The following is a 27,601-nucleotide window of genomic DNA, read 5'->3' as shown; positions in this document are numbered from 1 at the left end:
AAACACACGAGCATATATATTAAAACCACATACTACCCTTCGTACCTTAAGAAATTCAAGCCTACTGACGACTAAAATTTCAAGCCTAATGTTTGGTGCATTTCCTAAGGACATGTGGATTTACTGCCCAGAGACGTATTGCTCTGATACCACCCTGTGACGCCCCCAAATTCCGTTTGGGATCGGACGGATATTTGAAGCGTCGAGACATGCAACACAAGGTTACCTGCCCCCGTTCATGACATATAAGATGCAATATTCCTAACATGCATCTAACAATATGCAATATTCGCAGCGGATAAATTTTTTTGTCTTTAGCAATACTATGCACCAAATTGAAAATATCCCAAATGCTTAAAACATACTTCATACATAAAAATCCATTGAACAACTAAGATCACAACACTAGTCCAAAATGGTTATGATCCAAAAAGTAGTAGAGATGCAACTCAATCGTACAAGTAGTAATTTACGTTAATTACTATATCAACATTTATGTCGCACCGTCACTTAGTCAACTGTGTCTAGTTGATCAGCTCCTGATTCTCCTTCAGGTCCTGTAACAAGATCTACCATTCGGGGGGAATGGTAGTTGGGACTACCAAAGTGAGATTTGATTACAAATCTCAGTAAGTTAACAAAAAACTTCCACACAAGCTAATGATGCATGGATGTCAATAAAAGCATAAATGCATAATCAAATTCATAAGAAATTAAAGCATAACTTGGAGTACAACATAGCATAATTGACATAACTTAAATTGAAACATGAACTGAACTTGACTTGCAACTTGACTTAGCATGAACTTGCTCTGAAACTTGAATTAACATGAAAATACATACTCCACAGTTGTTGTGGCCCCATGTATTCTACACAAACTTGACTTAACATGAAAAATACATACTCCACAGTTGTTGTGGCCCCATGTATTCTATACAAACTTGACTTAACATGAAAAATACATACTCCACAGTTGTTGTGGCCCCATGTATTCTATGTGTAAATACATACTCCACAGTTGTTGTGGCCCCATGCATTCTACACATCACAATGCAGTTAAATACATACTCCACAGTTGTTGTGGCCCCATGTATTCTACATAAACTTGACTTAACATTAAAAATACATACTCCACAGTTGTTGTGGCCCCATGTATTCTATGTGTAAATACATACTCCACAGTTGTTGTGGCCCCATGTATTCTACACAAACTTGACTTAACATAAAAAATACATATTCCACAGTTGTTGTGGCCCCATGTATTTTACGCATCACATTTGTAGTTAAATACATACTCCACAGTTGTTGTGGCCCCATGTATTCTACACATCATAATGTACTCAAGATGAAATGTGACTGGAATACGAAAGGACTGAAGTCCTGACGTAACATAACGTGACTTGAACATAACTTAGAATACATGACCAACTTGAGATAGAAACATTTCGTAACATGGCATAACATATAATAGACAACATATTTAACATGACATACTTGCAACGGTGAATATTACATGACTTGACTTACATGTAATAGATGACATACTTAGCATGACGTACTTGTAATGTACAGTAATACATAACAGAATATATTATGTAACAGATAAAAATTGATGACAGAATAAATTCTGTATAATAGACAATTACATGATAACTTGACATGGCATGACACATATGATAACATACATACATACACTGTAGTTCTTTTACTTAGCATACATACACAGTAGACTGCTAGTAAGTTAAAAGCTAACTTACCTCGATCTCCGCGTTTCTTATAAAACCTCAAGCGCGATCACGAGGAACTGTAATTAGTGATTCTAAAAGTTAGTACTAAATCACTAATAATTTGAAATATGGAAAAATACTAACTTAAAGAGTAAAATTTCCATTTTACTTCCTACATGTAGGAAAATGACCGTTTTACCCATAACTTAAGGATTTTGCATACTAACTCCAAAAGTCACCAAAATTTACATGCCTCATGTAAATTTTGTCCTCAACTCAAATATCAATTTAGAAAAATTTAAAACTAATCACAACTATTAAAACTCCATAGGGCCGAAATTCTCATATGCTATTTCTATTGATTTTTTGTTTCTAACTTGTTTTGATCAACCTTTTGATCTATGACTTATAAATATGTGATCTTCAAACCAAACCATCACATGGTTTAAAAAGATGTCTTAAAACATATATAAGCTTCTAATTCAAGATCACATGGTTAAAAATTAACCAAAACATAAATTTAGCCAAGAACATCCACACTTTGGCTTATCTGAATATCTCTTTGTATAAAATTTCATATCTTTGAAACTAACATCAAATATTTTCAAAATAATAATATAACATGTATATAAGATGCTTAGGATCCTCCAATAAAATTATCAAATTCATTAGAATAGGTTTAGACCACCAAAGAGTTAAACTTTCTCAAAATAGAAACTGTTTTTCTTCTTCCAGTTTCTAAGTTTCTATATCTAAGCAAATATTTCATCAAAACCTTCAATCATGCAAACATCCTCAACCAATAGTCATATATACATGTTAACAATACTCCATAAAAATTTCGGACCAATATCTATCCATTAGCTTGGTCAAAAACTCCAAACTATAACATATTCTCCAGTTTATCTCCCAGAATGACCTTTCTATAGTTTACACAATATTTGACTGACCAAATGATCTTCAAATGGGGCAAATAAGATATCCATGTAAACTAGACTCAAAAAGGAACAACTTATATGAAGGAGACTTTATGATAAAACACTTACAACAGCTTCGAAATGGGCATGCAAAAGAACTCCTAAAAGCTGTCCGAGAGAGAATGTTTGATATTCTTTTAAAGAAACGTGTAAATGAAGATAAGTTCGTGGGTGATGGCTGGAGATGCTTATGGAAGAGATAAGGGAGATGATAAGGCTGGAGTTGAGAGTTGAGTGTGGTTTTCTCCTACCCAAAATATCTATAAAATATTATCTCAAAATATTCTATCCAATAATATCTATAAAAATCAGCTCAATATATTTTCCAAATGTGGAGTAGACTTGGAAGAGTAAGGTGGCTAAAATCTTTCTATGTGTATTTTAAATCTCTATTCTTAAGATATTTTTCAAATGTGTATTTTGCTTAGGTGTCATGATCTCACACCTTGATTTCCTTCACAATTCCATCTAATGGTTTCTCTTTGTGCCAAGTATCTAATACTATTCATTATGTGTGGTTAAGATCTTGCCAAGTGTCCAAATAAAATATCACTATCCTAATTTGGACATTTCACACTATGATTTTGAAAACACTGCGCTCAGTATATTTACCGAGGTTACTATTCACTCCAAAAATAAACGTAATAAACTTAGTACTGAAAAATTCTAAATATTTAATAAAGCCTAGTGGTGTAGACTATAATGTATTCTGACACTTTTAACTATCTCAAATAATTAAAATCGCATTTCTAGCACCATAGTGAGTGATAACACTAACTATGTTAACAAGCTAAAATTTATGCGATTAGTCGATTCGTGTAAACTTACAGAGTTTTCACGAGGTTCCTAAAGTCAATAGAAATTCCTTAATTGAATTTCTAGCGGGCTGTTACATCCACCGTTAATTTTGCGATCATAATAATATGTCACATATTCAGCAAGCCATGCTATTAGGTGAAATAGGGAGAGGAGAGGAGAGGGGAGGGGAGGGCTACATATCTGAGGCCTAAAAATTAATATTCTAAATTAATATTCAAACTGTTATGAAATCATAAAAAAGAGAGAGCCATAACGTATTATAAAACTTTTAAAATGAGAGAGAAAGATATAGAGCTCAGAAAGGTTTTGAAACTTATGAATTTCTTAAAAAATTTAACGATATATATAGGCGTACAAAGGGAACTATGCTATCTTATTATGTTGTACTATGCTAGCACTATGCACTATGCATATGTCGGCCAACTCACTATGCTAGCACTATGCACTATGCATATGTCGACCAACTCACTATGCTAGTACTATGCTAGAACTATGCACTATGCATTTGACGACTAGATAAATGTGGTCATACAATTCAAGATAGTTTATAACACTTCCCCTTTGGATGACCATATTTAAAGAATATGCCTCGTTAAAACTTTGCCAAGGAAAAACCCTGTGGGAAAAAACCAATGGCGAAGGAAAAAGAGTACAGTATTCATGTGTATCGCCGAGTGCTTTAGGATTGCTTCATTAAAACCTTGCAAAGGAAAACCCAGTGGGATAAAACCTTAGCGAAGAAAAAAGAGTACAATCAGCACAAGTCTTCAAGACATTACTTCCCCTGAAAAGTGCATGATAACAGGTCTTCAAACCTCCGCATTCCAATGTTCTGCATAATCTTCTTAAATGTTGCAGTTGGTAGTGCATGATAACAGGTCTTCAAACCTTCGCATTCCAATGTTTTGCATAATCTTCTTAAATGTTGCAGTTGGTAATGCTTTAGTGAATAAATCTGCCAGATTTTTACTTGACCGTACCTTCTTGATATCAATTTCAACTTTCTTCTCATGAATTGCAATGATCTTCTTGTGTGTATCTGAAAGATAACTCGCATCTGTACATCCAACTAACTGTGGACTTGATCCATGTTGATAAAATAATCACAACTGGATCTTTCTGCTCATCACTACTCTTCTGGAGTTGTACTCTTTTGGAGTTCTTGTAAATAACACAGTTAGTGGAGAATTCATCAACATTAAACCGCTAACCTCATTTTTTAATAAAAATGGTGGCCAGCCTTTTAAGATCAGACAAGCACCGCAGATTTTCAACTCCTCTGTAGGTGTCAAGAGTGCTGTCAGGCACCTCAGCTGTCAGGCGTGCTATAAGGCGTCGCAGAGCTATGAAGTTATATTCCATCTCTTTTCTCTTGCTTCACGAGAGATGCTGTATCATAATTTTCTTTATAAAAGAGATATTCAGTTCATCTTCATTCGCATCTCATCTTCTTCACTTTTCTGTAATCATACTGCATTTTTATTCTACAATCTCTTTCTGCATTCTTATCCTGCAATCTCTCTCTGCAATGGCTCAGCAATCTTCTCAGGGTCAATATATGAGGTATTCTGCACCTCGTTCATCAGTTGCTCCTGCTTCTACCACAGGTGCTATCATGCAATATAATGATCTGACTCGTAGGTCAAATAATGAAGCTATCTATGAGCTTGTGAGTCTCAATACCCGATACTCATCATCCATTGTCGCATTTTCTCATCGACTGCAATCCAGAACTTGTGGAGTTGACAATCTCCACGAGAATATTGCTATACTTCAGCGACTTCTTCTGGAGTCCAACATGAAGATAGAATCAATAAAGAAAAAGAATAGGAATTTAAAATCCTTACTTAAATCTTCTTTTCGATTGCCCACCCCTTTAGATAGGGATGCTATGCAGATTTTTGAAGAACAAGAGCGTTTGAAGAATGAGGCAAAGTGTCTCAAATTTTTGTAATTCTTGTTTCAAGATAATAAAATAATATTTCACAAATATTCATATTTGTGTTTCTATCTTTTGGTAGATGTTCTGTGTGCTCCCTTTTATTTCTTCTTTAATAATGCACACTTCATATCAAACCCATAATATGAATCTGAAATACTAATTATATTAAAAGATGGTATTTCATGACTAATAACATCATCCATCTTCCCCTTGAAGCCGCAAGGGTTTCAGATTTATATTTCAAATATGTACAGTTTTTATGAGCTCTTCTGGAACCTCAATGACATTTAAATCATATATATAAACTGCAATAATAGCTTGTTTTCATTTGCGTTTGGATTGCTTTAGATCATATAAGGATCTTTGAAACTTGATAGAATACATATTTCCAGATGTATTCATATTAGAAGTTTCAAACATTTTCTATCCTTCAGGGATTTTCATATATATATCATGATCCAATGATCCATATAAATATGCAGTTAATCATGCATATCCAAACTCTCGGTAACTTTCAAGCTAATAAAAATCTCAATATGATTTCAACCACTTTAAAATCATATCAATATTGTTTCTTCGAGAAGCTAACTTGTGATTTCTATATCACATTTTCATATTAAAAGTTTCAGGCTTTTTATATCATATATATAAATATCCACTGATATTTAACAAAAATCATCTCTTTAGGTGTTTGGACTTCAAGTCCATATTTATCACATTTTACTTAGTGATATCAATTCTGCAGGAATTGAGAAACTGACTCGTGATTTATATATCACATTTTTATTTCCTTTCCATAAATACCCACTGACATTCAACAAGCATCACCTCTTTAGGTATTTGGACTATAAGTCCCGATGTATCATATTTTACTAGTGAATCAATTCTGCAGGAATTGTTTCTTTCAAATTTGGCCAATATTTTACGTCGTATTCTTCGACGATTCTTGATTCACTTTCATCATTACTTCTGGTAATGTCAATTGCCATCTCATATGGAAATACATTATCGACAACAATTTTATTTCTATCCATAATTTCTCCATTATTCATGAAATGTAACGAGATCTCGTTATTTTCAGGTACCTGTCCCTCTTCAAGGGAAGACATTTTCATGAAAAACTTCTTCGGGAGGTACTCTTCAAGAGTTTATATAGGAGAATTTTATACAGAGAATTTGGATGGACTTTATTACTTGTTTTGTGGGTATGGCCTCTTCAGGAGCACCAAATTATTTGTGCCTTTCTCTTTTGAGATACTCTATCTTTTGTATCGATAAGTCTCACATGCCTTTATACATGTCTTTAGACTGCTGAATTTCTTAATTGTCCTACAGGGACTTCAATCCTCGCTGGGATTTTAGCAGCTAGAGTAGGAGACATTTTTATCTTATTGTATCCAAAATTTAATTATCATCTGAACTTCTGGTTCACATATGATAATCAAGATAACGTCGAATAATTTCATCTTATTTGCTTCAAGCAAATTTTTCTTTTCATTTCTGGTGGTAAAACTTTATAGTAGAAGAATCTTCTGGTTCTATTATGGACGTCCATATGAAAATCATTCGACTTATCGTAATTGATTTTGGATGATCAAGATAACCATGAAAAGATACAAATATTTTGAATCATATCACATTTTAATGCATCATAATATTTGATTCAATAATTTGTATAATATCATCTCAAAGAGAAAGCTTACAACTTTTCCAATACGAGCTTCGGGCCCAAAAAGATATTCATTATCAAGTCCAATCTCTTAGTTTCTTTGAATGAAACGCATCATTCTTTTCACTTCAGGGAATAGAATGATATAAATTCATTATCATTCAATTCAGGGAATGATGTAGATCTAGTAAGACATGAATAATGATTCTTATCAAAAGCTCATTATTTTGCTCAGTCACTGATACAGATTTAGAATATATTGTGTTGCATTTCATATTACTACTTCAGGAGCATACTCGATATTGCTACTTCAGGAGCACATTCGAGACGTTCATTCAAATATATATTCTTTCCACAATTTCAATTATGCAACTTCAGGTGCATAAATTATAATGAGTTTTTGGTACAAGTATCACTCATATGAGATACTCAATAAAATTATTGATTTAGGGCGATCCTTCAGGGATGCTCCATTTCCATTCTCAGATAAATCATATTATCAATAATTTATAACAAGTATAAAAGAATAAATAAAACTTTCATTACTACAAAATATTGCAGAATATAAAAATATTTTATAATAAGATAAAAGAAATATATTAATTAAAAAAGAACACTTTCATGATCAACTCTACCACTAGAATCCTCAAATAAATCAGAAACATCAAGACTTGTAATACCTTCTCCATCTATAGAATCTAAAGCATATGATGGTTCAGTAAAATTTGTTTCAAATTTCTTTGTTTTTTCTTTTATAGAAGATTGATATAAGTCAACCAAGTGTTTATCTGTACGACAGATATGAGCCCAATGTCCAGTCATACCACATCTATGACATCCATTTTCATCTTTCTTTAAAAATTTGTTTTGGGGACCTTTGTCCTTCTCTGAGTTGAACCACTTCTGGTAGTACGGTGTATATCTATTATTGTCCCTTTTAGTGTGGTCACTTCTAGGACCTCCACTTCCATAGTTTTTCCTACCACGTCCACGCTCTCGTTTTCTTTGAAAAGATGCACCATTCGCTTTTGGGAATGATATAAAACCAGTAGGATGTGACTGGTGATTTCTTAACAAAAGCTCATTATTTTGCTCAGCTAATAGAAGATAAGATATAAGTTCAGAATATTTTTTGAACTTTCGCTCTCGATACTGCTGCTGCAGGAGCACATTCAAGGCATGAAAAGTAGTATATGTCTTCTCTAACAAGTCATCATCAGTGACTTTTTCACCACATAATTTCAATAGCGAGCTAATTTTAAAGAGTGCAGAGTTATACTCACTAACACTCTTGAAGTTTTGCAACCTCAGGTGCATCCAATTATGACGAACTTTTGGGAGGATTACAGTTTTCTGGTGTTCATATCTCTCCCTTAAATCATTCCACAAAATAAGTGGATCTTTCACCGTTAGATACTCAGTTTTTAATTCTTCATGAAGATGGTGCCGAAAGAAAATCATTGCCTTAGCACGGTCCTGCAGGGACCTTTGATTTCCTTCTTTAATTGTATCTCCCAGGTTCATCGCATCCAGATGGATCTCAGTATCAAGGATCCAAGATAAATAATTTTTTCTAGAAATGTCAAGAGTAACGAATTCCAATTTTGTAAGATTTGACATTTTTTACATATATAAATCAGGAATATAACAATATATTGAAAAACTTACTTGAAGTTGAGGACTACTAGCTTCAAAATCGTCAGAACTTTCGTGCTGATAACGTGTTATGAAATCATAGAAAAGAGAGAGCCATAACGTATTATAAAACTTTTAAAAGGAGAGAGAAAGAGATAGAACTCAGAAAGGTTATGAAACTTATGAATTTTTTAAAGAATTCAACGATATATATAGGCGTACAAAGGGAACTATGCTATTTTATTATGCTGCACTATGCTAGCACTATGCACTATGCATATGTTGGCCAACTCACTATGCTAGTACTATGCTAGCACTATGCACTATGCATATGTCGACCAACTCACTATGCTGGTACTATGCTAGCACTATGCAGTATGCATTTGACGACTAGATAAATGTGATCATATAATTCAAGATAGTTTATAACACAAACACATTTTGTTTTTAAAAAAATGAGGATATAGATTACTAATTTTCAGAGTTAACAAACAACGAGGCTTGCGCAGTTAAAAAGCTAAATTCCACCCGGTAGGTTGGCTTTTAATTGGGAAATCGCAAATTGGTACAATTTTGTCTTACAATTCTTGGGCCTCCAGAAATGTCTTTGAGCCCATATCTAGCTGCCACCTCAGGAGTCAAGACCCCCTGTCCCAAGGAGAAAGGCCCCTCTATACCATACGGATGCCCAAAGCAAATCACCAGGTGTGCGAAATCAACAAAACATTGATTGACTACACTTTTTATGCGTTTGGAACAAACAACAAAAGGCAAAAACTAAATGAATATACATATGATACAAGGAAACCAAGACCGACGAATTGTTGCCCACTTTACAATCTTACAGAAACCAACATTAACAAACACAGATTATACCTGGAAAAACTACGAACAGAGAACATCACAATTTTTAAAGAGGATAGGGGATCCAACAGTGAATGCGAGACCATGATCATCTGCTACCCAACAAGTACTGCTCGTGCCGCTCGGACCACTGATACACTGTCTAAGAGGTGATTTAATGCTTTCTCGAAATTAACGAAACCCATGAACCAGAATTCATGACCATCAACTGTAACAATTTGGATGTACTTCTCTGGTGGATTTTCTGTCATGATCACAGGGTTGACTGTGCTTATATTTTCCAGAGGTATCGTGACCTGTTCGTGACAATGGACATTGAATATTGTATCGGGATAACAAGGAGTGAAATGGTCCAATTGCCAGTTCTTGATCATTTGCAAGATTGAAATTTCGGTAAAACTACAACTAATGCCAAAACTCTTATTCAAATTTCCTTTCATATATCTTTCTATTTCCTTCAATATTATATATATGGAGATTAGTGTTAAAGAACAAAGATCATACTTTAATGTCATCAACGAGTGTAGATTTCAGCATATTACCTTGTAGTAGCTCCAAGCCTCTTGTCCCGACGGAGCAATGAAAGTCAAGGGGCGGTCACTGCAGAAAGCCACGCGAACTGTTGAGAGATACAGGGTTCCAGCAACTGGGCCGGTGGATGTGGAAAGGTAACAAGCAAATGTCTTCTTCAGCTGCTCATTCGGAAGAGTTTCGAAAGTCTGCTTAAAGAGTGACTCGAATCCACCTTCTGTTATTGCTTTGGCTGTCAGGGTTGCTTTTCCCCATGCAGCTTCCGACACGGAATGACCAGTTTTAACTGCAATTTTATATATCGTCACAAACACATGAAAAATAGAACGTATACAAACATGTTTCACATCTTCAGGTCAAACTTGGTTTTTATGAAATTTTGACTTACGATGGTGCCATATGTTGCAGGCTGCAGTCTCGGCTTTCCTGGTCCAGTTATTGAACATGTTAATCACGGGCTCCAAAGGATTGTGGCTTTGCTTTTCCACAGGGGAGTACACGACATAGGGTTGGTGGTAGATTTGTTGGTGGTCGGCAGCGGTCCACAAGGCAGCCTTCTGGTTGTCAGCGTGTACGGTGGGTGCTGCTGGTGTTCCCATGATGTGGGTGCCCCATTTCTTGGTATCCTCATCCGAGGGTGGATATGAAGACGAAGATGTTGTTGTGGATGGAATAGGTTGATGATGCTGTGGTTCATCTGTGATGGTGGAGGAAGAAGTGGGATGAGACAGTACGGGTTCTTCGGTTTGGGGAAATAATGTTGAAGATGATTGATTGCGCTCTGCCTTTTCAGTTGTGCGGCTTGTGCCCCTCATAGTCGACTGAATTCAGGTTCTTTTGATGGGTTCTTAGTTTTGGTTTAGGCTCTACTCACTCTGCAATGAAGTATATATTCAAAAAGTGGCTGTCTGGTGATTTTGTAGATGACATCCTTAGTTTTGGAGAAGTGGGGGGCGTATGGGTAAAAAGAGTAGGCAATTCAGTCTATCCTTTCGGCTTATTGGCCAGTTCTTATCCGAGGAAAATCCCGAACCTTCCAGTTTCAAATAATGACGTGGTTCCTACTTCCTACTTCCTTCCAATTGCCTCTGATGGAACCCAAGTACCGTATGATCTGGCCGTGTCACCATTACTTGTCTTCTCCTCTTGCTGGTAGATTTAACCATAGAAGTCATTCTCATTTTTTTTTCAGCAATTAATAATATTGCACATAGAATCTCTAAGTTTTTCAAATTTTTTATTTAATGTTTGGACTGTAAAAAAAGGAAAATGCTTTTGGCAAGCGCAGCGGGTAAGCGCCGCGTAGTCGCGTCCGACGTGGCAGCCAAAGTTAATGAAACGGTGCGTATTGTCGAACCCTGCCATTCCACTCCTTCAGCCCTTTTGTCTCCCATAATTGCTGTCCTACTCCAGAAGTCCCTTTCATCTCCCATTCTCCCATTCACCCCTTTCGTCTCCCGTTCTCGCCTCATTCGCCCCTTTCATCTCCCATTCGCCATCAACCCTAACCCTAGCCTTGCGAACCTGACGAACAATGAGCTTGTCTTCCTCTTGTGCTGTGTGGCTTTGTTTTTTTTTCTCATTTGTCTGAGATCTTCGCTTTCGCAGATCGATTTGAGCAAGTATGTTGATGTTATAGTTACAGTGTCTTTTCGAAGGCTGGATTTATTGTCTGGTTGCTTGAATCTCTTTATAGATTTCATTGTTTATCTTGTCGAAGGCTGGATTTAACCATGGGTGCTTGAATCTCTTTATAGATTTCATTCTTTATCTTGTCGAAGGCTGGATTTAACCATGGGTGCTTTAATCTCTTTATAGATTTCATTCTTTATCTTGTCGAAGGCTGGATTTAACCATGGGTGCTTTAATCTCTTTATAGAAGAAAAGGTTTTTCCAGTTTTAGAGAAAGATTTCTCTTTGCAGTCTGGAGGTTTTTCCCCTCGGTTTCTCTTTGCAGTCTGGGTTTGGTCTTTTGCAAGGCTCGGTTTTCTCTTTCTATTTCACCATTTTTTTTTTGCAGATTTTGCATTATGGTTTCCCTTTGCAGTCTGGGTTCGTTAAGATTGGTTTTCTATTGTCAGATCTCTTTAGATTTGTTTCTTTCTCAAAATCTGCAGAACCCCTAACCCTAACTCCCGAAGCCCTAATCCACATTTACTCCCGAAACCCTAACTGCTGAAACCCTAACCCTAACCCTAACTGCCGAAACCCTAACTCCTGAAACCCAACTGCTGAAACCCTAACCCTAACCCTAACTGCCGAAACCCTAACTCCTAAAACCCTAACCCTAACCCTAACTCCCGAAACCCTAACTCCTGAAACCCTAACCCTAACCCTAACTCCTGAAACCCTAACCCTAACCCTAACTCCTGAAACCCTAACCCTAACCCTAACCCTAACCCGAACCCTAAATCTAACTGCCCAAACCCAAACCCGAACCCTAACCCTAACCCGAACCCTAAATCTAACTGCCGAAACCCAAACCTGAACCCTAACCCTAACCCTAAATCTAACTGCCGAAACCCGAACCCGAACCCGAACCCTAACCCTAACCCTAGAAACCCTACCTCCCGAAACCCTAACCCAAGAAACCCAATTTTTGGAGTTGGGGTTTGGGCACTGGGCAATTATCGAGAGAACCCACTCAAGGTTGGTAACTCCCCCTGGCTCTTGTGGTTCAATAAATGATTTTTATGCATTGTATTTATGTTATTTATTTCTGTTTAAAAATCTGATTCTTCCATGGTTTCGTCTGCAGGTTATTAATTATGACTTTGGCTCGGGAATGAATGCAGTTGAAAGTGACCAACCGAAGTTGAGTTTTATTTCCTATTTTGCTTGAGTTGTTAATTCCTAGATCAATTTCCAGAATGGTTGGATTGTTCTGTTTAGGAAGTATTTAGCTATCAATGTGTTTGAATGTTATGAATCAGTTATTATGTGCATGATATTATATGTTTGTAATCAACCCGAGTGTTCTGTTTACAGTGTCTTTATGTAGACTTCATCCTAATTAAATGTGAGCCAACCATGTGATTTCCACTAAATGTGACCTCTGTTTCATGATTTTACTTGTTCTGTTTAGGAATGTGACCTCTGTTTCATGATTTTACTTGTTCTGTTTAGGAAGTATATAGAACTGTCAATGTGTTTGAATGTTATGAATCAGTTATTATGTGCATGATATTGTCTGTTTGTAATCAACCCGATTGTTCTGTTTACAGTGTCTTTATGTATGCTTCATCCTAATTAAATGTGAGCCAACCATGTGATTTCCACTAAATGTGACCTCTGTTTCATGATTTTACTTGTTCTGTTTAGGAAGTATATAGAGCTGTCAATGTGTTTGAATGTTATGAATCAGTTATTATGTGCATGATATTGTCTGTTTGTAATCAACCCGATTGTTCTGTTTACAGTGTCTTTATGTATGCTTCATCCTAATTAAATGTGAGCCAACCATGTGATTTCCACTAAATGTGACCTCTGTTTCATGATTTTACTTGTTCTGTTTAGGAATGTGACCTCTGTTTCATGATTTTACTTGTTCTGTTTAGGAAGTATATAGAGCTATCAATGTGTTTGAATGTTATGAATAAGTTATTATGTGCATGATATTGTCTGTTTGTAATCAACCCGATTGTTCTGTTTACAGTGTCTTTATGTAGACTTCATCCTAATTAAATGTGAGCCAACCATGTGATTTCCACTAAATGTGACCTCTGTTTCATGATTTTACTTGTTCTGTTTAGGAATGTGACCTCTGTTTCATGATTTTACTTGTTCTGGTTAGGAAGTATATAGAGCTGTCAATGTGTTTGAATGTTATGAATCAGTTATTATGTGCATGATATTGTCTGTTTGTAATCAACCCGATTGTTTCAATGTTAGAATGTCATCACCCTCAACTTCTTCCACATCCTTTGGTAAATGTACTGTGAGCCAACCTTTATGCTTCTGTGAGGTTGAGGCGACACTGAGATACTCAAATACTCCCAGAAATCCAGGATGTCCCTTCTTTGGCTGTCCAAAGTACAACAATGAGGTAAAACGTTTCTTTGCATATATTTCCTAAAGGTTAGAACTGATTATAAGTATATCTAACTCAGTTTGCATCTTTTGGATTGTATGAGCAGGGCTTACCATTTTGCAAGTTCTTTAAGTGGGTGGATGGTACTTTGGACATAGAGCAAGAAGTTCACCAAATTAAAATTGAACTATTAAGGAAGGATGAAGAGCTGAAAAGGATACTCGACGATTTTCAACAGAGGGAGATTAAGTTCCGGAAGAGAGCTGATGCGATTGAGAAAATGTTATCCAATATACTTGAGGAGGTTCAGAAGAAGGACTTGGTGCTTCTAAAGCAAGAAGCTGAAAATAGGCGTTCACGCACACTACTCCATCTGTATTGGGCTGTTGCCATTGTTGTATCATGTTACATTTTGCTGTCTAACCAAGCTTAGAATTGATTTCTCTTAAGTTATTGTAAATATGTAGTTTAATTTACTCTGATCTGCCAAGTTATTTTGTGGTTTGTGATGGTCGATGTAAAGGTTAGAACTGGGAAGTCATGTTTCCCAACAACTTGATGTAATTTTATTTTGTGGTTTCTGATGGTGGATGTTACTCTAAACTGGGAAGCAAACTTTCAGAAGTGTTGTCAAACCATTTTGGTGTATTCTGTGAGTGGTTGTAACTTGAACTTGGATTGTAATCTGATTGAGAAGTGTTGTTATTTGAAATAGAGCTTAGTGATGGTGCATTACTACTCAATACTCCAGTGTTGTATTTCAAATGTGAACTACTCCATCTATATTCCATATTGTATTAGATCCATGTTGGTTTCTGGATATGTTACACAGCTAACACTAAGGGCTGAGCCCTTAGTCTTGTAATGTGAAACTTGCAATCAGGAACCAGTTTAAACCCGAGTACCAAACTTGCACAGAAAGTGCCGTTAAGGCTGTTGGATCAATCCAACATCCACATATCACTTGACTCATAACTCATGACTCATGACTTATGCGCATGCTCATTTCCCTTACAGTATTCCTTATTGCTCAATTCTAGAGCACATGCCAACTCAACCAACAACCAACTCTTACACCAATATATTAGAGAACTTAAACCCGATTGTAATATGATGGTGTTGACTTGCCCTCTCACAACCATTATCAATCAATACCACTAGCATGTATACGCTGCACATGGACATACCGTGTGGGGCCATGTACAACCATTATCTTCAACCTCAAGTTTTGTATGTTGATCTAAATGTCAATCCACAACAATCTAGTAATGTCACATTAACAATATGCTATAAATAAAGCTGGAATAGTTCATGAAATTCTGATTAATCAATTAATAGGTACCCTAAACCTGCCAACTCATTAAGTTACTCTAGAGACCAACTTAATGAGCTTAGAAGCTGTCCATTTACAGGGAATACATTCAAAACAGCCTAGAAGCTGTCCAATTACAATCAATACTCCAGAATTCAATCATTTTCACAGAAATTCCAGCCATTACATCAATTCATGCAACATCTAAAAATTGCTGAAATTCATTGTTGGATTCGGTTGTCTCATCCACATACTCCGGTTGTGATCCATCCAACCCAAAATTGATCTGTTTCATGAATAAGCTGCAAATAATTAGTATGAAATTGTATTAACCTAATAACTAATCATAAAAATAGCACTTTGCAAAATGTTTACAGTTTCTTGACTCTCATTCCATGTAACATAGGGCTGGGTTCTAGTAATGTCAAAAGCTTATGTGCTGTCTGCCACAACCTGATCCTGTTAAAATGTTAACATTCAAGATCCATCATTGTCAATGCTTTCCTTCTACGAAAAAAATTGATGTAATATAAAAATAGTTCAACCACAACTATTTTTGACAATCTAGAAGCATATACCTGGCTAACATGTCTGTCAGTGGAGATGGGGGTCTCTGATGTGCCAAATAAATTTCTGCGTGTGTCTTCTCTTGAAAGCTAAGAAGACAAGTAACACAAGCAATAACACATTAAGTTATATAGTAATAACTTTGTAGTACTATATCTAGAAGTAACAAGAATACACTCCAAAGAAATTGTATTAACCTGTTTACTTTTCCCCTTGCTAGGTGCTTTCTGTTTCTTCGCTTTAACTTTCAACACTCGCTTCTCCAATGTCGATGCTTTCCTCAGAGACGGAGGTCCGCCTTTCCCTCTTACAACAAGTGGAATTAGAACCCGTTTTTCATTACCATTTGTAGTCGTCTCAACTGAATGTAAGGCAACATTTGAACCCGTCACAGTTATAGATGGGGGTTGTTGGTTCTGAAGATATAATTCAATCATTGCATGTAACTTTTGATATGCATCCGTGGTGTGCTCAATGGAACCCGCTGCAAGAGTTATCATCTTATAACATACATTCAATAGACCTGAATATCTGTTCGTATCTGGTCTCTGATCCTCTACATCATAGCTGCTACGGATCAATGTGTATTGTCTTCTAATATCCTTCCTCCATCGATCTAAAATGTATTTACTTGGCACTGATTTTACTTGGTTAGATTTGAATATTGCCAGAATATGCCGACACAGTATCCCCCTCATCTGAAATAACCCACATGAGCACTTTGCATCACAGCTTTCCTCATTAAACTCCACAGAAAAAGTGACCGGTTTAGCGAACTCCTCAACATGAATTTCATCCTCTACAAGATAGGTTTTTATGGATCCATCCCTTTTATATAGAGCTGGATCCATATCAATAACACCCATAACTTGCTGCTGAACTTCCTTAAATTTAGCGTTCGTGTACAACTCTTGAAATTTCTTCTCAATGGGAGATCTAGAAATGCAGGGAATTGTGGCACTAAATGAGTGAAAGTCAGCGCTTGTTTCATTCTCAATTTTCTTTCTCAGCGCGTTGTCAAACTGATCAACAAACTCCTTCAAGTTTGTTTTTGCATGAACATACCCATCAAAAAAGGCATTCATACTCTCGCTCCGCTGGGTTGTACTCATTCCAGCCCAAAAAAACTCTTTCAAAAATACAGGTATCCAATGCCCACGCTCAGCGTATAAACTTTGCAACCAGGCATTTTCTTGCAAACTGTATGTGTTAATTAACCCCTCCCAACATTTCTCGAACTCTTCGATACTCTGAGTATCATATACACATTTCATCAACTCATTTTTCAACCCATTTTTATAGGCACCATGTGAGCCAAGCTTCTCAGGGACTTTTTTCAATATATGCTATAGGCAAAATCTATGCTGTGTTTTCGAAAATACAAGAGCAATTGCATTCTTCATTGCTCTGTCTTGATCTGTGATGATAGCTTTCGGAGCTATACCATCCATACATTTCAACCAAGTTTGGAATAACCATGTAAAGGTCTCTGTATCCTCACTTGAAATCAACCCTGCTCCCAAAAGAATGGACTGTTCGTGGTGGTTTACACCAACAAATGGTGCAAAAGGCATCCCATATCTGTTTGTGAGGTACGTGGTGTCAAATGTGACCACATCACCAAAATACGTGTACGCTGCCCTACTACGTGGATCTGCCCAAAATACGTTCCTTAGCCTCCCATCATCATCTAAGTCCATCAATGCAAAGAAACCATTATTCTTGTACTGCATCCTCAAAAAATAATCTTGGAGTGCTCCAGCACCACCAGCACCAAGTCGTAGATGCCGTGCTTTGTCGATGTAATTGCGACAATCCTTTTCCAAAAATGGAAGGTTCTCGAACCCACCTGCACCTACGACAAGAGATCCAAAACTCTTATTTATCCGGATGCCAGCCAAGTCGTTTGTGTCAAGAACTTTTTTTATGGTCTCACTCACTTCTCTATTACATCGAAAGAAGAGGGATTTCTTTGGACTAAGGCCATGATTATGTGTATTATGGACTGTTGTTAACCGCATCTTCCCCTCGACTTTTAATGCATTGATCTTTGCCTTACGCTCCGTCTTTCCGGTCGGACGTGGGTTGGCGACATTTAAACTCCTATTTCGAGCTTTCCCTCCGCGGGCACATCCTAGGGTGACATATCTGATACTTTGATCCTCTCCCCTCTCACTCCTTTGTGTCATCACGCCAAACCCACATTTCTTAGCATAATCCTTATAATAGCTTTGTAAATCTTCAAATGATTTGAATTTCATCCCCGACTTTGGCTCCTCTATTATATCACCACCATCCGGTTCCACTGACTGTGGTGACCCAGTCGTGCCATCATTGGTTTCCCGGCAATTTGGTATATCCTCTTTACTTCCTTCATCAATTCTAGAGGAAGGACTTGGAGTTTCAGTTTCCTTACGATTTTGTGTTGTTTCTTCACCAACTCTTGCACTCGTTGCAGAGCTTGTAGAGCCAATGGGAGTCGGCGGTCTCATCCCATATTGAAATGGGTAACCAGCATTCTACATAAAAAAATTACACCAAATTAAACTCCACAAAAACCAAACTTATACATTAAAAGACAAGAACTAAGTTAACCCACCTGCTCAATGTTGCTTGTATATTCGTTGCCATCTGCATATGGAAAAAAGGTTGGTGTCCATGAACACTGTGGTCCATAATAACCGTGCATGTAATTTGGCAAGTTCATTGTACCAGTTTGAGGGATGTCCTAAATTTGTATAATAATGATAATTAGGATGATAAACATTGAGCAGACCCATTACAATAAGTTTTATAAATTTTACAATAACATACTGAGGTTGGGAGATTTGAGGTAGATGCTGGTAGCAGAGATGGGTGTTCTTCCACGTTTCCAATGCCCTGTAGTAATTGTTCAATATCCAAGGTAAATCTTTGGGAATAATATCAATGACCATGGATTCATGCACATGCAAATGTCCATGGGATTGTCTACACGTTTAACAAATGTTATAAACATCATCTATTATTTGATCTTTTGCCTCAAACATGCTTATAAATTGTGAAATGAATGCAGCATCGATATATTGCCAAATATTTCCACGTTATAAAAATTGTATTAGGACTCTAATTCTAGGTCTTCAAAACTTTTGGCCGGGAAGGGTTTACATGTTGCTTATAATATCATATCCTTCTCTATATAATATTCTGTTTTTTATACACATACCATTGTGACATCACAAGCTATTGATTATGATTGAAATGGATAGAATTGAATGCAATTAATTGTCCAATCAAAGAACTTTACCTGGTAAAACTATTTTGTTAGCTACAAAGAGCACTACTTGATTAGTAGTACTCCTTACACTTCTATAAATTTTTCCTAGCAGGCTTACAGCAAAGGAATGTGTGCTCTGAGAATTCCATAGTGGAAGCCCACTTCAAATATCCATGCACACGGAAACATCTCTCAAAGAAATTATCTGGACCATTGATTTCTTTTAATTGAATCTTATTTCGTGGTGTGACTTCAATAAAATCTGCTGGGGGACATGTTATTAAAATCACCAGAGCCACAAAGTTCTGGTAAAGTTTAAATCTTCCTAAACATCCTCAGTTGTTGGTCACTTTCAGCCTAATACCATCACTATAACTAATAATGAGTTTCCGTTTTTGAGCCAAGCACAAAATCTTTATATTTCTGAGCAATTAACTCTACCCGAAAGCAATTTTGTTCCAAACCAACAGATTTGGTCAATATTGTTCCTAACAAAATCACAACCAAGAAATCAATAAACATGAGCAACGCAAAATACGTTCTTTACCATTGTATAGTTGTTGAGCTATTTTACAGTTCAGTGACGACTTGCTCGATGGTAGTGGCTCCGGCCTCTTGAAGATAACCCACACGACGACTATGAGCCACACGAGGGAGAAGACCCACGATGAAAATAACCGAGCTGCTGGTTTCTAATACTTCTGCACCTGGACGCTATTGCTCTGATGAAGACGAGCTTGGAAGAGGATCTTCAAAAGAGGAGCTTGAAGACGACCTTGAGAAATGGAGCTGAAGACCACACCTGTGCAACGCAAGAAGCGGGAAAACAGATTTCATTCCGAAAATGGTAACCCTGTTTCGGCTCTGTACTCACCCTTTTTTTTTTTTTAATTGCCACGTCAGCCGACTCCGCGGCGACTGTACACGGCGACTGTACGTAGCACTTCTGGTAAAAAAATGGATTGGATTGGAGGCCGAGTGGTAATTGACCATGTGCAACAAGTGGTCGGTCGGGGTTTTGTGAAGGTCGGGTCCTTTCGCTGTCCAGGCGTTCATGTTCAACTTATCAAAGTTTGCAACCGCCTGTACTCTTAGAGTTTTACAACATACAAATACAATCGCGCACTAATCTGTATATTAATATTGATTTATTCATACTTAAAGTTTAAATTAACATTATTTTTAATAAAATTTATTTTTTGACCAATCACATCACATTAATGTACAGATTAATACATAATTATACTTATAATTATATTCTTCCGTACTACTATTAATCTACAGTTTATTGCTTAGAGTGATGCCACAGCACCCAAAAAGGTATCGAAAAAAGTTCTCGAATTCACATTTTTTTTTTCATTATTTTTTTTATATTTTTAAATAAATTCACACATTCACTTAAAATAATTTATTTAATCACTAAGTAAGAAAAAATATTCAATTAAAAAAATAGCTAGCAAATTCGGAACTCTAGTATTTCTCTATTCCTTTTTTCTTTTATGGCTATATGCATATACATTATGTCAATCGTGATCACTGCCCTATTGAAACCGGAATTAAGGAGTAGGCTTTAGATGAAAGAAACGGAAAAAATTTAATTACAAGTATAAGTATATATTATTATGTATATTAATTTAATGTGTTGGATTAAAAAATAAATTTTAGTAAAAATAATACTAATTTAAATTTTAAATATAAAAAAATTAGTATTAATATGTAAATTAATATGCGACTTTATTTGTTAAAAGCAAAACTCAAAAACGTTATCTTTTCTTTCAGTCGCACCGCATGGCATGCATTTGTGAGACGAGGACGAGATTACACATACGTAGGGTGTTAAGGACAAAGCCATTTAGCAATTGTTGGGTTCTAGACTTTATGCGAATCCAAAACACTACTCCTGGCATGCAGCCAGCGGCTGATAATATTGCTCACTATCATTTCACTTCAAGCCCTTTCCCATTTATAGAGGTGGGATTAGGCCTCATATTAATTGATTTCCCCCTAACCCCCGCTTTGTACTGCAACTAGAGATGAGGTTGATGAATTACACATACTTGGACTTCTGTGTTAGGGACGTCGGTCAAGTCCCTAAACACTATGTTCTCCACGCCAATGGTAGTCTTGTGATGACCGAATCCTTATTCCTCTCTTGCTTGATTCTCGAGCAATGGTGGTCAAGATGACTACTTGGATATGGTGAGATTAGGTATTTAGGCTAAAATGGGTGTAGGGAGTGGTGGAAAAGGGTAAGGACTTGTATGAGGTACAATGGATGATGGGCGCATGGCACTAGAGTGGGCTAGGGTTGGCTCTACTTGGAAGATAGGGTTTAGAATTTGGAAGATGAGTGACGGACGGCTAGGGTTTAGGCTTAGTGTTTAGGAGTGGGGTGGCTAGGGTTGGTTAAGTATGGCTAGTGAGAGATTTTAGGAAAGTTTCCTAAAATCTTAGAAGACAAGGGTGAGGTGTATGACTGGCTATAGAAGTAAGATTTGAGTCAATTAGGGTTCCTAAATTATAGGAACCTTAATTAGGCAAGAGGAGTAAAGCTAGGACAATTTAATTTCCTTGCCTAAATTTGAATTCAAATTCAAATGGAAAGGAGGTTAGGCTAGGGCAACAAAGATGAAGGAAACAATTTATGGAAAGTTGACTAACACATGTGTTAGTTGATTTTTATAGATTGGATGGCTTGAAAGAGCAAAAATTATGAAGAACACTCAAGAATAAAAGCAAATACTTATGAACTTGAATGAACAAAAGCATAAACAATAGTAATCACATACTTGATTCACGAATTGTACAAGAATTGAATAGACCCCATATATTGATAAATTCAACTTGAATTCACAAATTGCATCAAGTTGCAAATAACAATATAAATGAATCACACTTATTCAAAGAATTGCAAAGTGTGATTCTCTCTTTGGGATTCATGAATTTCATCCAAAAAGTCCAAGTGCAATGGTACCGGTTTGTGATCTCTCAAACAATAGTCTTCCTTCTAGGAGTTTGCTAAAAGATTCTCAAGCAAATGAAAGATGTCCTATTTATAAGTAATACAAATTGGAAACTTCCAATAGGTCCCTTGAAAATAAATAAATAAATCAAATTAAATAAATAAAATAAATAACATGATAGTGGTCATGGACTAAGACTAGCTGTGGCATGCATGGCTCATGGTGGGCTAAGTTGGTGCATGGTGGTCTTTAGGCTGGTCCATGATCACGTGGTGCGGCGTGGCTTGTTGATGGTTAGCCATGATGGTGCACGGCATGGCCCAGGCTAGTGGCCTAGGTGCCGAGTCCGCAGGGCATAGGTGGAACCATGTATTGAATGGCTTGCCTGATGGGCATGCTACTAACCTGCTCTGCAAGGCACGAGCTGGAGCCGTACGCTGGATGGCATGCCTCACGGCATGCCACTAACCTCGCTGGACTGTGGCAGGGTTGGACAAGTGTGCACGCGCGCGCTCTAGATGGGCTAGAAGTGTCACGCAAGGCCTTGTGGCGCATGGGTGCACATAAGGGCCACGTGGCCCATCAAGATGTGCATGGGCCTGCGCACTGAGACTAACAAGCACGAGTAGCGCACTGCTGCTTGCAATGCTGCGCCCGGTCCAGTGTTGCGCCCATGGCTACGGGCATGAGTGTGCAGTCTTGGCTGTGCTGCGTGTGCAGGTGGGCTCTCACTAGCCTCGCTAGCTTGCATGCTGGGCACCTCGTACGTGCCAACTCACAGGCCAAGGCATGCATGCATGTTGGGCGCCCCATGTGTGTCATCCTACGAGCCAAGGCATACTTGTGGGCTAGCCAAGGTGTTTGTCTCCACTATGACTAGGGCATGTGCGACATCTCTAAAGGTAACTCGACGTGGGGGTCTAACATTCTGTCCGCAATAGCAAGTGGGGATGCTTCCTATGAGATTCCCATGAATGCACGTAGCAAATCGACCGAGTGCCACGAGGGCATATCATATATATCTCTCTTATATACAACACATACCACCAAAAACTTTCCTCTCATTCTAATCAATACATTACACTGAAGCTCCCCGACTGGTAATGTGACGCACCCAAATTCCGTTTGGGATCGGACGGACATTTGAAGCGTCGAGACATGCAACACAAGGTTACCTGCTCCCGTTCATGACATATAAGATGCAATATTCCTAACATGCATCTAACAATATGCAATATTCGCAGCGGATAAATTTTTTCTTTAGCAATACTATGCACCAAATTGAAAATATCTCAAATGCTTAAAACATACTCCATACATAAAAATCCATTGAACAACTAAGATCACAACACTAGTCCAAAATGGTTATGATCCAAAAAGTAGTAGAGATGCAACTCAATCGTACAAGTAGTAATTTACGTTAATTACTATATCAACATTTATGTCGCACCGTCACTTAGTCAACTGTGTCTAGTTGATCAGCTCCTGATTCTCCTTCAGGTCCTGTAACAAGATCTACCATTCGGGGGGAATGGTAGTTAGGACTACCAAAGTGAGATTTGATTACAAATCTCAGTAAGTTAACAAAAAACTTCCACACAAGCTAATGATACATGGATGACAGTAAAAGCATAAATGCATAATCAAATTCATAAGTAATTAAAGCATAACTTGGAGTACAACATAGCATAATTGACATAACTTAAATTGAAACATGAACTGAACTTGACTTGACATGAACTTGATCTGAAACTTGACTTAGCATGAACTTGCTTTGAAACTTGAATTAACATGAAAAATACATACTCCACAGTTGTTGTGGCCCTATGTATTTTACGTGTAAATACATACTCCACAGTTGTTGTGGCCCCATGTATTCTACGCAAACTTGACTTAACATGAAAAATACATACTCCACAGTTGTTGTGGCCCCATGTATTATATGTATAAATACATACTCCACAGTTGTTGTGGCCCCATGTATTCTACACAAACTTGACTTAACATGAAAAATACATACTCCACAGTTGTTGTGGCCCCATGTATTCTACGTGTAAATACATACTCCACAGTTGTTGTGGCCCCATGTATTCTACGCATCACAATTGTAGTTAAATACATACTCCACAGTTGTTGTGGCCCCATGTATTCTACACAAACATAATGTACTCAAGATGAAACGTGACTGGAGTACAAAAGGACTGAAGCCCTGACGTAACATAACGTGACTTGAACATAACTTGAAATACATGATCAACTTGAGATAGAAACATTTCGTAACATGGCATAACATATAATAGACAAAATATTTAACATGACATATTTGCAACAGTGAATATTACATGACTTGACATACATGTAATAGATGGCATACTTAGCATGACGTACTTGTAATGTATAGTAATACATAACAGAATATATTATGTAACAGATAAAAATTGATGACAGAATAAATTCTGTATAATAGACAATTACGTGATAACTTGGCATGGCATGACATATATGATAACACACATACATACACTGTAGTTCTTTTACTTAGCACACATACACAGTAGACTGCTAGTAAGTTAAAAGCTAACTTACCTCGATCTCCGCGTTTCTTATAAAACTTCAAGTGCGATCACGAGGAACTGTAATTAGTGATTCTAAAAGTTAGAACTAAATCACTAATAATTTGAAATATGGAAAATACTAACTTAAAGAGTAAAATTTTCATTTTACTCTCTACATGTAGGAAAATGACCGTTTTACCCATAACTTAAGGATTTTGCATACTAACTCCAAAAGTTTCCAAAATTTACATTCCTCATGTAAATCTTGTCCTAAACTTAAATATCAACTCAAAAAAATTTAAAACAAAACACAACTATGAAGAACACACTATGGTCGAAACATCTATAGGTCATTTCCCTTTATTTTTGTTGCAATTTCTTCCAACTTCAAAACTCATGCTTAAACCAAAATTTTACAACAAACATCTTCCAATCCTAAGTTCAAAACCATACTTAAAACATCCATTTAGAAAAAGCTAATAATCAACACCAAACTTTTTTGTAAAAAGATCCAAGCACTTGAATCACAAGTTTTGACCTTAAATCAAAACATCTCCAAGAATTTCAAAAATCAAATCTTACTTCTAACATATTCATAATATCATCCTAACATCAACCATGCTTTAAATGATCAAACTAAAGTCACCAAAATCACAAAATAACATTTGGAGTTTTTGGTTTTACACTTAGTCCAAAAACAGAAACTTTTTCCTCAACTAGTTTTGATAAATCTCTTGATCTATGACTTATAAATATATGATCTTCAAACCAAACCATTACATGGTTTAAAAAGATGTCCTAAAACATATACAAGCTTCTAATTCAAGATCACATGGTTAGAAATTAACCAAAACATAAATTTAGCTAAGAATATTCACACTTTGGCTTATCTGAATATCTCTTTACATAAAATTTCATATCTTTGAAACTAACATCAAATATCTTCAAAATAATAATATAACATGTATATAAGATATTTAGGATCCTCCAATAAAATTATCAAAGTCATTAGAATAGGTTTAGACCACCAAAGAGTTAAACTTTCTCAAAACAGAAACTGTTTTTCCTCTTCCAGTTTCTAAGTTTCTAAATCTAAGAAAATATTTCATCAAAACCTTTAATCATGCAAAAATCCTCAACCAATAGTCATATATACATGTTAACAATACTCCATAAAAATTTCAGACCAATATCTATCCATTAGCTTGGTCAAAAACTCCAAACTATAACATATTTTTCAGTTTATCTCCCAGAATGACCTTTCTATAGTTTACACAATATTTGACTGACCAAATGATCTTCAAATGGGGCAAATAAGATATCCATGTAAACTAGACTAAAAAAGGAACAACTTATATGAAGGAGACTTTATGATAAAACACTTACAAAACCTTCGAAATGGGTGTACAAAAGACCTCCTAAAAGCTGTCCGAGAGAGAGTGTTTGATATTCTTTTAATGGAAAGTGTAAATGAAGATAATTTCGTGGGAAGAGGTGGCTGGAGATACTTATGGATGAGATATGGAAGAGATGAGGCTGGAGTTGAGAGTTGAGTGTAGTTTTCTCCTACCCAAAAAAAATCTATAAATGATTATCTTATAATATTCTATCCAATAATATCTAAAAAAAAATCAACTTAAGATATTTTTATCTAATAATATCTATCAACTCAAAATATTTTTACCCAATAATATTCACGAAAATTACCTCAAGATATTTCTTTTTATCCAATAATATCTACAGTTTTGAACAGACGTTTTGTTCGAAAATATGAAAAAATGTTATTGCGTCATAAGACTTTAAATAATCCTCCGAGTCTAATGGCACAAACCATAATACATTTTGACACTTCTAACTATCTCCAATAATCAAAAATACACTTATGATACCATAGTAAATAATAACACTAACTATATAGTTAGACAAAAACCTATACAATTAATGGATTCGTGAAAACTTATGAGGTTTTCACGAGGTTCCTAAAGTTAATAGAAATTTCACAATTGAATTTCTAGCGGGCTGTTACAGGTAAAGCAAGCAATGAGTTACCAGCATATTTCTCACGAGTCCCACCTTCCTTTAGGCAAGTGATCAAGAATTGTTCTTCCTCTTCCTAACTTGGTCCTTTCATATTTTTTACAACTGTTACTATATAGTTTTCTGGTTGATTTAGTGGTCATGTATTTTCACGTGAATTAAGGACGAAATCTACATTTATTTGATCCTTTGTAATTTAGGTCAGCCATCTCCGTATCCGTCAAAGCCAGGCTTTCAACCACCACCACCGACCTACCCTCATCCTTCGACACTGCCGCCACAGGGATATCAAGGCTACTTCCATGATGGGCACCCTCCCCCTTCTCGTCCGTATTAGAGCTATGATGGTTCCGGCTGCCCTTCTTTTCTAAGAGGCTGGTATGTGTATCCTCTCCATCCATACCAGTAGTTACCCTTGCAACAAGGGCCTTGCTTTTTTTAAAAACTTTTTTGTTGTAGATTATAGATAGAGCTTCAACAATTAAGAAGGGTTATATGCCTCTGTACCATCTACTTGTGATTTACCTTGAAATGACAACCTTCTTATTTGAAAACACAATTGCAAACAATGAGAGACCTAATGGCCATATATCCTACATTATTTCCATGACAAGGGGGGCTGATTCTTTTGTAAAAGAAATGTTACTAGTGCATGATGGCTTTTCACATTAGTTCGGTGCTAAGGCTCTATATATAGCTTTAGCCTTTACACATAT

The 27,601-nt window shown here is 36.5% G+C and overlaps 3 protein-coding genes across 3 annotated transcripts; 1 reads left to right on the top strand and 2 right to left on the bottom strand.

The window, feature by feature from the left end:
• Positions 1 to 9,478: 9,478 nt before the first annotated feature.
• LOC122309525 (GEM-like protein 5) lies at positions 9,479 to 11,125 on the bottom strand. Its single transcript, XM_043123035.1, has 3 exons — positions 10,554 to 11,125; positions 10,177 to 10,451; positions 9,479 to 9,930 (listed from the first exon to the last, which is right to left on the bottom strand). Exons 1-3 carry the CDS (start codon positions 10,978 to 10,980, stop codon positions 9,730 to 9,732), a joined length of 903 nt encoding a protein of 300 aa, XP_042978969.1. The 5' UTR covers positions 10,981 to 11,125; the 3' UTR covers positions 9,479 to 9,729.
• Positions 11,126 to 13,452: 2,327 nt separating this feature from the next.
• LOC122308924 lies at positions 13,453 to 14,691 on the top strand. The gene is made up of 2 exons (XM_043122204.1): positions 13,453 to 14,210; positions 14,302 to 14,691. The coding sequence occupies exons 1-2, from the start codon at positions 14,007 to 14,009 to the stop codon at positions 14,626 to 14,628; spliced, it is 531 nt and encodes a 176-aa protein (XP_042978138.1). The 5' UTR covers positions 13,453 to 14,006; the 3' UTR covers positions 14,629 to 14,691.
• Positions 14,692 to 15,939: 1,248 nt separating this feature from the next.
• LOC122310083 (protein FAR1-RELATED SEQUENCE 5-like) lies at positions 15,940 to 27,286 on the bottom strand. The gene is made up of 8 exons (XM_043123970.1): positions 27,061 to 27,286; positions 20,038 to 20,132; positions 18,889 to 18,954; positions 18,674 to 18,802; positions 17,457 to 18,593; positions 16,272 to 17,324; positions 16,086 to 16,163; positions 15,940 to 15,966 (listed from the first exon to the last, which is right to left on the bottom strand). The coding sequence occupies exons 1-8, from the start codon at positions 27,284 to 27,286 to the stop codon at positions 15,940 to 15,942; spliced, it is 2,811 nt and encodes a 936-aa protein (XP_042979904.1).
• Positions 27,287 to 27,601: the final 315 nt, after the last annotated feature.

The sequence above is a fragment of the Carya illinoinensis genome, chromosome 5 (genome assembly GCF_018687715.1).
Source record: "Carya illinoinensis cultivar Pawnee chromosome 5, C.illinoinensisPawnee_v1, whole genome shotgun sequence".
Lineage (NCBI taxonomy): Eukaryota > Viridiplantae > Streptophyta > Magnoliopsida > Fagales > Juglandaceae > Carya > Carya illinoinensis.
The sequence above is the reverse complement of the archived record's forward strand: the minus strand, read 5'-3'. Positions and strand labels throughout refer to the sequence as shown.